Source organism: Schistocerca piceifrons, chromosome X (assembly GCF_021461385.2).
Source record: "Schistocerca piceifrons isolate TAMUIC-IGC-003096 chromosome X, iqSchPice1.1, whole genome shotgun sequence".
Taxonomy (NCBI): domain Eukaryota; kingdom Metazoa; phylum Arthropoda; class Insecta; order Orthoptera; family Acrididae; genus Schistocerca; species Schistocerca piceifrons.
In genome coordinates, this window is record NC_060149.1 from 595,411,000 (window position 1) to 595,423,893 (window position 12,894).

At 38.3% G+C, this 12,894-nt stretch overlaps 1 protein-coding gene across 1 annotated transcript in view; it reads right to left on the reverse strand.

Annotated features, from left to right (window-relative positions):
- The window catches only part of LOC124722543 (microtubule-associated protein 1B-like), a 633,686-nt gene that overhangs the window by 287,521 nt on the left and 333,271 nt on the right, over positions 1 to 12,894 (reverse strand). Inside the window, exon 5 of the mRNA XM_047247685.1 lies at positions 11,043 to 11,298. Within this exon, the coding sequence (XP_047103641.1) occupies positions 11,043 to 11,298 (256 nt within the window). The remainder of the gene's footprint in view (positions 1 to 11,042; positions 11,299 to 12,894) is intronic.

Consider the following 12,894-nt stretch of genomic DNA (forward strand, 5'->3'; position numbering starts at 1 on the left):
CAGACCAACAGGAAACAACTTGGGCACTTAGGTAATTTTGAATGGATAGTAAAGAAGGATGTTTCGTAGGATTTACTAAAAGAACCTGTCTTTTCAAATTTCCGAATCATTTTCTCCACACCCAAGGCAGTCATCGGACCAACGCCTTTTTCCGAACCCTTCATTGTCTGGAACTTCTGCAGAATGATGTGTGCACAGTCATCATTCTTGCAATACAGCTTTACAAGCAGAGCACAATCCTACATTGAGGCAGTCATGGCGAACATTGCAGATGCAAAAAGAGGAAAAGCCGTGTACCTGGCATGTCTGTACCAACTTAAATGGGTCATGCGCATGACAGGTGTTTTCATTTATGTATTCTGACACATACAGCACCATCTATTGATCAATTTTCACACTTTTTCTTTTCTTCTGCAATTTATTCCCACTTCTCTGATGATATTCCGTTGCAATTTGACATCATTCTGACCAGTGATATTATTTCTACAGTGTTTTTAAAGTTTAACTTTAATTATAATCACCCTGTATAATAAAAAATGTAACTGGCAATGATAGTAGTCTAAGAAAAAATTGTGAGGTACATAATCACAATACTCGATTGAAAGGAGAATATCCACAGTACCACTGCTGCTATTCAGCTGTTCAGTACATGAACTTCAATGTGTAAGGAGTATTCAAATGAAAATGTATGAAATGTCATAAGAACCAAATTGGTTGAAATTTGCACATACCACTTTCGGATAATACTGCAAGACTTCTAGGGATGTGAATTTAGTATGTGGCATGGATTTGTGCCCATGAAAGAGGAGAGAAACAGGTAGTTGTGTGTCATACCCATTTGACATGGCAAGGTACATTCACACTGCAAAATTTGACAATTGAGTAGTAGTGAGGCATTATCAGATTTTGGACTATGAAAGGGGTTAAACTGACCAATATTCACTGCCAGATGGCAGCTGTATATGGGGGAGACTCTGTGTCTGACAAGTCAGTGGGAAAATGGAGTACCCGTTTTTGTGAAGGCTAGGAGTGTTTGAGTAATGACCCGAGACTAGGCCAAGCAAACATGGTAATCACAGTCAAACTCATTGAGAAAATTAACAACCTGGTGAGATGTAATCAATGTGTAACAATGCAAATGTTGGCAGTGATACTGGGGGCCACTGTTGGAACAGTGTAGACAACTGTGCAAGACAGATTTGGTTACCGGAAGGTGTGCATGTAATGCCTTCTGAAGAAGCTCAGTGAACCACAAAAGTAACTGCATATGGGGATACCATTGCAACATGTATTCCAGTATAATGAAGATCCTACTTCTCTGGAGGCGATCATTGTTGGTGGAAATAACTGGTGCCATCACTTCAAACCTGAGATAAAGCAGGAGAGCATGCTATGGAAGCATATGTCATCACTGTCTTTTTCAATATCTAAGGTCCGATAATCATTGAGTTCCTCAAGCATGGAAAAACCATTAACTGTGACATGTACTGTGAGACATTCTATAGCTACACAAGTCCATCAGGAGCAAATGGCCCATTCTACCTATGGAGGGAATGATTCTGTTGCATAATAACACATATGCATACGTCTCTAAGGTCACACAAGGTGTAATGGCCAAATTCAAGTGCGAACAGACTGAACAATCACCCTACAGCCTGGACATGTCACCCTATGTTTGGTCCACTATAAAACATCTCAAAGGGAAGCACTTTGACTTGGATGATGAACTGAAGAATACAGTAGAGGACTGGCTGTTGTCACAGACACAGGGATTCTGGCAACACAGAATCCTTCAACTAGTTAAACAGTGGGACAGTTGTGCTCAGGCCTCTGGTGATTACATTTGAACAAAGACCCCAATTATACCCACAATGTTGTTTCATACCTTTCCTTTTGAACATCCCTCATACATATTTTTGTACTTTGTAATATGTAGGCCTACATCTTATTTTGATTATGTTTTTGCATAAATAATAGATTTAAGTCAATTTTCATATCCTCCTGTATACTGTACTTCATATGATAAAAAAGAGCTAAATTAACAAACATAAATAAATAAAACACTGTTGACTCTTTGTTGACTTGCATGTAAACAACAAGCAAGAGTTTGAATGACATTGCAATAGTACCACCTCAACTGCGGTCTAACTATTACAATGATCAACAAATTTATGGCTGTCTCACCCATTGTGTAGAAAATTATGTGAGAGCTTGTCTCGGAACACATTAAGGTCCTCTTTGATTCCATGCCCCTTTTTTAGCCAGAGTCCATAAGGTACAGTTCTCTAATCTTAACTGTATGAATATTTTCAGGTATCTAATCTGTCACTTAAAATTCATTTTGTGATGTGTTGCTCCTATACATAGTTCCCAGGTTAATAAATCGCTGCACAAAAATTCTGAATCAGATTTGTCACTAACATCAGTTTTAATAAAGTTTCCTGATCATGTCAACCAGGATTTCTCATACAACACAGTTTGGGGAAGGGCAGAAGGTCATTAAAAACTAGTTATCAATGTACTCAGGCATCCACCAAGAATAAATTCCCATACAGCATTGGGAACGCAACTAGTGCAGTTATTTTGGAATCCAGAGAATAATGAAGTTCATCACATGTGAGTAAATAAGTGAAGCAAAATGAAAGATAAGTGATAAAATAACAACAGATTCCATTTCATACCACAACTGAAACATCACATAATAACTGCTAATTCATATGCATAAGTATCGACAGAAATTGATGGTGTGTAGGTCATGTGCATTTGTCACTGTGCTGGACAGAATCCAAAGTGGTTGAAAGTTAACCCAATCTTAATAGCATGGTCAGTTACCTAAAAGCACGTTACTTGACCAAGACACTGAAGATCACCAAAAGTTCATTTCAAAGTAATCTGACTGCTGAACACATGACTGCAGAAAACTGATCAATTGACTCTACTAATGACCACAGACGAAGTGAACACAGCCTGCTCTACGAGATGTTACAAAGCCTTAGTTTCATCAACAGATCAAAATTGTTGTGGTGAACTCATCAAGAATGCTACCAACCCGACCCATGCTGCGGCAGGGCACCATGGCAGTCAGTTAACTGTGGAAGCACCCTGGACCCTGTTTTTAAGGTTACCAACACTGCCATCTGACTTTTGGTTACACTAACCAAAAATGTTCAAAGCCTTATCACTATATTTATGTATCTTCCCTTTGTAATAATGGCATTGTTTGCAACTACCTTCCATTTCCATACTTAATGGTCAATTTGGTCTGAAACCTTGTCAGGCCATAGCCATCTTCTTCCATGTTTTGTCTGATTAACTTTCTTCCCTCTCTTTTAAGCACAAAATGCATAAAATTTTATCAAAAATTTTAAGAATTGTTATTTGATCAAGTTATGCTAATTTCATGTTTGCCATCAAACTTGCCATGTTACTCATATGCAAATTCAAGATGCTGCTTTTTGACTGTGATGTCCTAAGGGTGTACTATGACATGTAAGCTCAGTGAAGAAGAGATTTGTCAACCTCTTGAAGGAGCACACTGATCACATTGGAGTGGTGCAGGTGGTGTAGAACTGGTACCAGTTGTTTATTTGACCCTCCAGTATTGCCGTAAGTCGTTGCAGTGGTGTGTATGTGTCAGTCAGTTCTATGGAATTAGCACACAGTAAGAACGATTGATGTGGAGAAGTGACATAAAGGTAGAATGGAACTATTGTGCTTGGACATGCTTATGATCACACTGACAGTGAAGTTGCCTCATTTATTAGGGTTTCAGTAGGGACTGCCCTGCCCAATGTGTATATAAATAATTGTGTGCCATTCACTGCCATGTAACCTGAAGTAAGAACAGTGATTGTAAAAAGATTATAACTGATTGGGACCAGAGATGAGATTTAGGCATTATCAATGACAATTGGTTCAAACCTGACAAGAATTACTGGTTTCTGTGAATGCAGATCCATGTCAACCAGTTTATAAGTGAGTATTTTGAAGGGAACTGCATTAATAGCCATACGGAGTCAGGCAATTCACAAAAAGCCATTGGTAACAGCAGCACATAAAGCTACAAATCTTAAATGGACCAAACAACACAGAAACTGGGCAGTAGTGGACTGGAGGCATGTATTGTGGTCCAGTAAGTCACAATTATACTCTTTTCAAGTGATGATAGGTATTAAGTGCACTAACAGCCAAATGAGGTGTTTAACCTACAGTATGTGGAAGGTGTAGTTCAGGTAACTTGTGGTTCTGTCATCTTTTGGGGGCATGTTTCATACCATTCAGCTTACTGTGAATATGAACTATGATGTTTATTTCAATGTCTCAGTAACAGGTGTTGCCCTTTCTTCTACATCTTTATGATGAGTGTGCTGTGAACACTTCTATCTCCCAAGGGTGACGAACAACCTCATTCATAAAGCAGCATACATACCTTCCTAGTTTGACAAACACACAGGCACACTATGAAACCTTGTCTGATTGAGCAAAATCACCTAATCTTAATTGTATATGGGAATATTTGGAACAGTTGGTGAAATGTACCAGTCTACATCCTTGCAATTTGGTAGCTCTTCTTCTTTAAACCTATTCTGACCCCAGTTTCATCTTTTAACTGGCCATCTTATATCCCTATTTCTTTTGGATTTATATTGTAAGGCTCTATAAAAGACCTGGCCAAATAGCACTCTGCGAGTGTGGGCACTCTGGGCACACTCCTGGCTAGCACTCTGAATGCAGTGGTGAGTGGGGTTGAGGAGCGATGAGGAACAGGAAAAGGCTGCTAGAGCAATTCATTGTGCTAGTCCTACTTTGCCAACAATACCAGTGGCGTTAAATTAGATTTACACTCTGCATTAAGAATAGCATGGCATCTATGCACTTGTCTGAAAAGAAAAAAAAGGTGGAGAAACCACATCATTCTATGCTTGAATGCGAACTGCTTTACTTTTATTGGAACATCATTACAAATCCAGCCACAAAGAACATATGATGCACTTGCCTTCTGATGAATGATAGTGAATTCTGGTGGAACTTAAGATGGTCACATTAGGGGAAAACATGAATTAAGGGTAAATAAAGCAGTGACAGAATCTTTTATGATGTGCATCACGTTCTGTTTGATTTCATTAAGTCTTTTAATGCAAGAGAGGAATCATTTGGTAACAGATATGTCAAACAAGATTGATGTTATGAAACAGAAATTAATCTTATGGAAAAATCATCTTCAGATTCATGACCTGAAACATTTTCTGGAACTGAAGGCAGGCATTTGTAGATCAGACATGACTGATTTTGTTTCAATAACTGAAACATTTCACCATGCGTTCTCAAAGAGTTTCTGAGACTTTGCACATTGAAGACTGATTCAAATTTATTTGACAAACAGTCCACACTTTTGGCTGTTGATATATCTCCTCATTGTCTCTGACTGGACCTGATTGATGTACAGCATAGTACCTGGCTCAACGACCTGTTTTTCCAGTCCAGGAATTTACAAGACTTATAAAATCTTAACCCAAGAACGAAATATTTGACTGCACAGACCATTCGCTAAAGTTATTTCAGTGTTTGGTTTAACATTTTTTATAATATAAATTTGAGAATGTCCCACCAACTCTCAGGTTTAACAGATTTTAATCTGTGTAACACCATGTATTACATATCTAAATTAGAAATGTGTACAAATTTTTAAATATCACAACTTAATGTTAAATGCATACATATAAAGCTTTTGTAGCTCTGCTTACTGTATTAGCAATGTCTAATGTACTTATTGAATTAGGTAGTAAAGTTACTGCTTTGACAGAAAAATAAAAAGTAGAAAATAAACATTATTTAGAAAATCCTCCTTATAAAAGTATGCTGCAATATTTGCCTTTTAGAAGAAGTCACACTGTTTATCAAACACATCCTCCTTAGTTTCCTGCATACACAGTCTTCAGTAAATAGCCATCTCACACAACACCTGCTCGGAGCAGTGCAATGGTGGGGGAAGCCGGACTGCTGAGCAGACTCGGCTGCACTTGCAGAGTGCGAGCACACTCTGGGAGCACAAATCTTAGCCAGGACTGCTCTATAAGATGTAATCATCAATGAGAGGCTTTTGCTGGATATGGAATACCTGAAGAAAGATGTGGACTGTCTTTTGAGCAAAACTGACACCATTATCATAGCTAGATGAGGTGTTAAAGAATATTAGTGTGACATCTCCTGCAGTTAAATAACTTTTTATCTGGTGTGCTTCACTTTCTTGATGTCACAAATTTCACAATCATCCTGTACCAATGCAGGGCTAGAAAAATCATGGATGAAAACAGAGTGATTAACATACACTATCTGTTCAAAAGAATCTGGACACCGATTAGTGGACCATTTGAATTCTGCTGGGGACATTTTCAAAGAGGTATCTGAATGTGGAGGAATGGCAGCCCATTCTTGCTCAAGAGCTGAAACTGAGAAGGGTAGTTTATTTATTTATTTATTTACTTGTCAAGTTCCGTAGGACCAAATTGAGGAGCAAATCTACAAGGTCATGGAACATGTCAGTACATGAAATTACAACATAAACATGATAACATAAAAAAAATGTTCACAAACCTTAAAAAAGTCAGTCCATAAGTTTAAGTAGATGCTATCAGCTTAATTTTTCAAGGAATTCCTCGACAGAATAGAAAGAGTGACCCATGAGGAAATTCTTCAGTTTCGATTTGAAAGCGTATGGATTACTGCTAAGATTTTTTAGTTCAAGTGGCAGCTTATTGAAAATGGATGCAGCAGTATACTGCACACCTTTCTGCACAAGAGTTAAGGAAGTCCAATCCAAATGCACGTTTGATTTCTGCCGAGTATTAACCGAGTGAAAGCTGCTTATTCTAGGGAATAAACTAATATTGATAACAAGAAATGACAAAATGGAATATACGTATTGAGAGGCCAATGTCAAAATACCCAGACTTGTGAACAAAGGTCGACAAGAGGTTCGTGAACTCACACCACTTATTGCCCGAACCGCCTACTTCTGACCCAAAAATATCCTTTTAAAATGGGAAAAGTTACCCCAAAATATAATACCATACAACAATAGCAAATGAAAATAAGCAAAGTAGACTAATTTTCATGTCAAACAATCACTCACTTCTGATACCGTTCAAATAGTAAAAATGGCAGTATTATGTCTTTGAACAAGATCCTGAAAGTGGGCTTTCCACAACAGCTTACTATCTAGAAATTTTAACTGTTCAGTTTCACCTATCATATGGCCATTCTGTGAAATGAAAATGTCAGGTTTTGTTTAATTGTGTGTTAGAAACTGTAATAACTGAGTCTTACTGTGATTTAGCATTAGTTTATTGTCTGCAGCCATGAACTGAGGTCATGTACTGCACTATTTGAAACCCAGCCCCTGTTGCACACAACATCCTTTACTACCAAGCTAGTGTCATCAGTAAACAGAAATATTTTAGAGTTACCCGTAATACTAGAGGGCACATCACTTACATAAATAAGGAAGAGGAGTGGCCCCAACACTGATCCCTGGGGCACTCTCCACTCAGTACCCCACTCAGATCCCACATCACAGCCATTATCAATATTGTGAATAATGACCTTTTGCTGCCTGTTGCTAAAGTAAGAGGTGAACCAATGGTCCAACTTCTGGAGCAATATTTTGTGATCAACACAATCAAATGCCTTAGTTAAATAAAAAAAAATATGCCAAGCATTCGAAACCTTTTGTTTAACCCATCCAGTACCTCACAGAGAAAAGAGAATATGTATAGCATTTTCAGTTGTTAAACGACTTCTAAAGCCAAACTGTACATTTCATAGCAAATTGCGTGATATAAAATTATCCTTACATACATAACATTTTCAATAACTTTTGCAAACTCTGTTGGCATAGAAATAGGTCTAAAATTATCTACATTATACCTTTCTCCCTTTTTGTAAAGTGGCTTTACTACTGAGTACTTTAATCGCTCAGGAAACTGACCATTCCTAAAGGAAAAATTACAAATATGGCTAAATAAGGGCTAACATGTGCAGCACAGTACTTTAATATTCTGCTAGACACTCCATCATAACCATGAGAGTTCTTAGTCTTCAGTGATTTAATTATTGACTCAATCAACTTCAGTGATTTAATTATTGACTCAATCTCCCTCTTGTCTGTATCACAGAGGAGTATTTCAGACATCAATCTCGGAAAGGCATTTGCCAAGAAAGTTGTATGATTTCCTGTAGAAACTAAATTTTTATTTAATTCACCAGCAATGCTCAGATAATGATTGTTAAATACTGTACATATATCTGATTTATCAGTAACAGAAATATTTTTACTGTGAACTGACTTTATATCGTCGACCATGTGCTGCTGACCACACACTTCCTTCACAACTGACCATATGGTTTTAATTTTATCCTGTGAATTAGCTATTCTATTTGCATACCACATACTCTTTGCCTTCCTAATATCATTGTTAAGTACCTTACAATACTGTTTCTAATGGGCTACTGTAGCTTGATTGTGACTACTTCTAACATTTTGATATAATTCCCGATTTGTTCTACATGATATCCTTATCCCACTAGTCAGCCACCCGGGCTGCCCGTTATTGCTAGTACTTTGTTTAGAATGTTCTAATGGAAAGCAACTATCAAAGAGCATGAGAAATGTGTTAAGGAAAGCATTGTATTTATGATCTATGTTATCGGCACTATAAACATCCTGCCACTCTTGTTCCTTGACAAGGTTTAAAAAACTCTCTATTGCTGTTGGATTAACTTTCCTACATAGTTTGTAATTAAATATGACATTGGTTTGAGTACAAAAGCCGTTAAGTGTTTTTGTGTTAGTGATGTCATATGCTGGGGTCTGGAGCACCTGGAGTGAGGTAACGTCATTCACTCATCCCAAAGGCATTCCATTGGGTTCAGCATGTGACTCAGGGCATGCCAGTCCATCTCAAGAATGTTATTGTCCTCAAATCATTCCCTCACAGATGTTGTTTTATTAAAGGGTACACTAACATGCTGATACAAACAATCATCATCTCTGAGATGTTACTCTGCTGTATGCAGTACATAATGCTGTACAACGTTTCCAAATCCTTCCACATTTGGTGTTTTCACAAGTGCAAAAGGGGAAGTATAACCTAACCACAAAAAACATCCCCATTCCATAACACCACCTCATTGTTGGCACTAGATATGATGGCAGGTCCAACCCAAATGCTTCCATCAAATTTCCACAGGGTATAAGGTGATTCATCACTCCAAATCACTTGTTTCCAGTCATTCACTGTTCAGTGATGTCACTTTTAACAGGACCTCGAGCACTGCTTAGAACTGACTACGTAAATGAGTTGTGTGAGGTGCTGCTTGGGAATTATATGCCGAAATTATATGCCGAACTTTTTGACTCCCTACACACAGTCATTATGCTAGCTGAACTGCTGGTAGCACTTTGGAAGTCATGACTGATTCCTTCTGTTGATTTCATGTGATTTTTTACTACCACTCTCTGCAATTGCTTGATGGCTTCTGTCCATCAGCACATGAGGTCTACCTCACCTTTGTTTAGCTGTGGTTATTCCTTCACATTTCCACTTCACAGTCACATCAGCAAGAGTCAACTTGGGCAGCTTTAGAAGGGTTGAAATGTCACCAGTGGATCTTTTAACCAGGTGACATCCAATAACTAGTCCATGTCCAAGTCACTGAGTTCTCCTGCCCCACCCAGTCCACTGTTAGTGATTCTCTATTGACAACACAATACTCCCCATTTCTTTTATTCTGGAGGATCTGCGTCTTGTGACATCTAGTGATCAATTCTGGATTACATAGGGGTGTCCAAACACTTTTGTCCAGATAGTGTAGATGTGACTGAAATAGTGTCACCAAACAGGTAACACCACAAGAGACATAACCACTGGTCTAACTAATTACCGAAAAATGTAATGCAACTAAGATGTAATTTGTTCAGTACCAACATATATGCAGTGCAACAAGTAGGCATTGGTGTTAGTGCAGAAGAAACATGAAATTACAGACCAACAACAGGTTTAGACAGTGCATATCACTCATATAAAAAATAAAAATATTGAGGAGTCAAACAAAAATGAGTATAGCTTTAGGATAGAGAAATTATACAAAATAACTATAAACATATTTTTGTACTAGAAAGTAATCTGATAACTGCAGAAATTGGAAAATAGGTATGGATCTTAATAATGCAGGACTGACTGACATGAAGGAGCCATAAAAATTTACAGAAATGGGATGTACAAGCCTCAGGCCAAAGATAATATCTAATGTTATGCTGTTAAAATAGAACTTAAAATGTAAACATTAAAAGCAGGAAGAAGGGTGGGACACACACACACACACACACACACACACACACACACACACACACACACACACACACACACACACGTATATACTGGGAGTGGGGTATAACTGCCCCCCCTCCCCCAAGCCATGAAGTTTCCTCCTCTCACACACACATTTTCCTGACAACCTTATGTTTGCAAACGGACTTCAGGGATAAAATGCGTGGCAAACTTACGTTGCGCATCAACTGAAAAATAAATAGCATAATGAGTGTGTTTGAACATGCCCAGCTCTGTCATATAATTGTACATAACCTTGTTACTTCTGTGTGTAATGTATACCATAGCTGCTAATTATCTACATGCATGCATGTCCAAAGCAGTATCATTGTACAGCAGACAGATAATATTCTCCCTTCTAACACAGTTATTTTCCCAATCAGATAACTGCTTTCACAGACAGTATTACTTACACACAATTAAAAAAAATATTATTTACAGGAATCAGTAACAATGAATAAATATGAGATATGTAAGTCATGAGTGATTAAAATATGTTTCCCGGTTGAAAAATGACATATTTTTCAACAATTGTATTAAAGTTATTCATAAAAGTAAATTTTTCAACAATTATGTTAAAGTTATTCATAAAAGTAAATCACAGTTGTACTGTCAGTGCCACTCATAATAAACAAACAAATAATGTGTACTTACCTTCATCACCACGATCAAAGTCTGCACTTCGTTTCTTGTGGACAGGTGCAGGTCCAGTAGAACGTATGGCACCCATAGAGAGAGATTTTCTAGGTGGACCACTAGCTGCATTGCCTGGAACAGTTGACATAATGTCTGTCTTGGTGCGACCCCCACGGGGCCACGCAAACTGTAGCCGGTATTCAGTGCTAATGCGACTCAGAGCACTGCTTAAAGGGTTGCCAGTTGTCGTAGTAGGAGGCAAACTTGAAGTCATCTGTGCACATAAAAGGAAAGGCAAATGTTAGTGTTCCTTGCTTCAACATCAGTATGAATCATGTCATGCTTTCAATAAGATGTAAAAGACAATCATACTTTTAAAAAATTATACAGCAATTGCTGGTGAAATGTGGGTTTTATAATTCCACACTCATGAAATTATTTCTTTCTGTGTTGTTAAATGTAGCTTCATGCATGAAGAGGTGCCCAATAAGTGACAAATATTCTCTGTATATGTTACATTAAATTTTTTTGTAAAATATCATAATGAGACCAGCTTTTTGTATACACAGATTTTTGTGTCTTAAACAAAATTCTGATAACCTCTAGTTCATTGTATATCTATTGACTATATTAGAAAAAAAGATTTTTTACAATTCTCTCCTCAAATACCTACAAGTGAAAAATGCATTTATTAATGACAATAAATATTGTTTCACCAGGCAATAATTATTTTTGGTCTAGTAATATTTATCTTTTTGTTGTCTTAATGGATTCAACATTATTTCTGCAAATAATGTGTAGTATGAAAGTAATACAGTACATGTATAGTTTTCAGTGGCGTGGCCTGACTGGTCAGAAAGAAGGATATACGCTATGTGATCAAAAGTATCCGGACACCCCCCAAAAAAACATGTTTTTCATGTTAGGTGCATAGTGCTGCCACCTACTGCAAGGTGCTCTGGGGAACTCACGGACTTCGGATGTGGTCAGGTGACTGGGTGTCACTTGTGTCACACATGTTTACGCAAGATTTCTACACTCCCAAACATCCATAGGTCCACTGTTTCCGATGTGATAGTGAAGTGTAAACATGAAGGGACACATACAGCACAAAACTGTACAGGCTGATCTCATCTGTTGACTGACAGAGACCACCCACAGTTGAAGAGGGTCGTAATGTGTAATAGGCAGACATCTATCCCGACCATCACACAGGCATTCCGAACTGCCTAAGGACCACTGCAAGTACTATGACAGATAGGTGGGAGGTGAAAAAACTTGGATTTCATGGTCGAGCAGCTGCTCATAAGCCACATATCACCCCAGTAAATGCCAAATGACGCCTCACTTGGTGTAAGGAGTGTAAACATTAGACAATCTGAACAGTGGAAAAATGTGTGGAGTGATGAATCACAGTACACAATATGGCAATATGATAGCAGGGTGTGGGTATGGTGAATGCCCAGTGAATGTCATCTGCCAGTGTGTGTAGTGCCAACAGTAAAATTCAGAGGCAGCGGTGTTGTGGTGTGGTTGTGTTTTTCATGGAGGGGGCTTGCACCCATTGTTGTTTTGCATGGCATTAACACAGCACAGGCCTACACTGATGGTTCAAGACAGTCAAACACCTGTTCATAATACACGGACTGTGATGGTGTGGTTACAAGACAATAACATCCCTGTAATGGACTGGCCTGCACAGAGTCCTGACTGAATCCTATAGAACACCTTTGGGACTTTTGGAATGTCAACTTCGTGCCAGGACTCACCGACCAACGTCGATACTTCTCCTCAGAGCAGCACTCGCTGAAGAATAGGCTGCCATTCCCCAAGAAACCTTCCAGCACGTGATTGAACATATGCCTGCGAG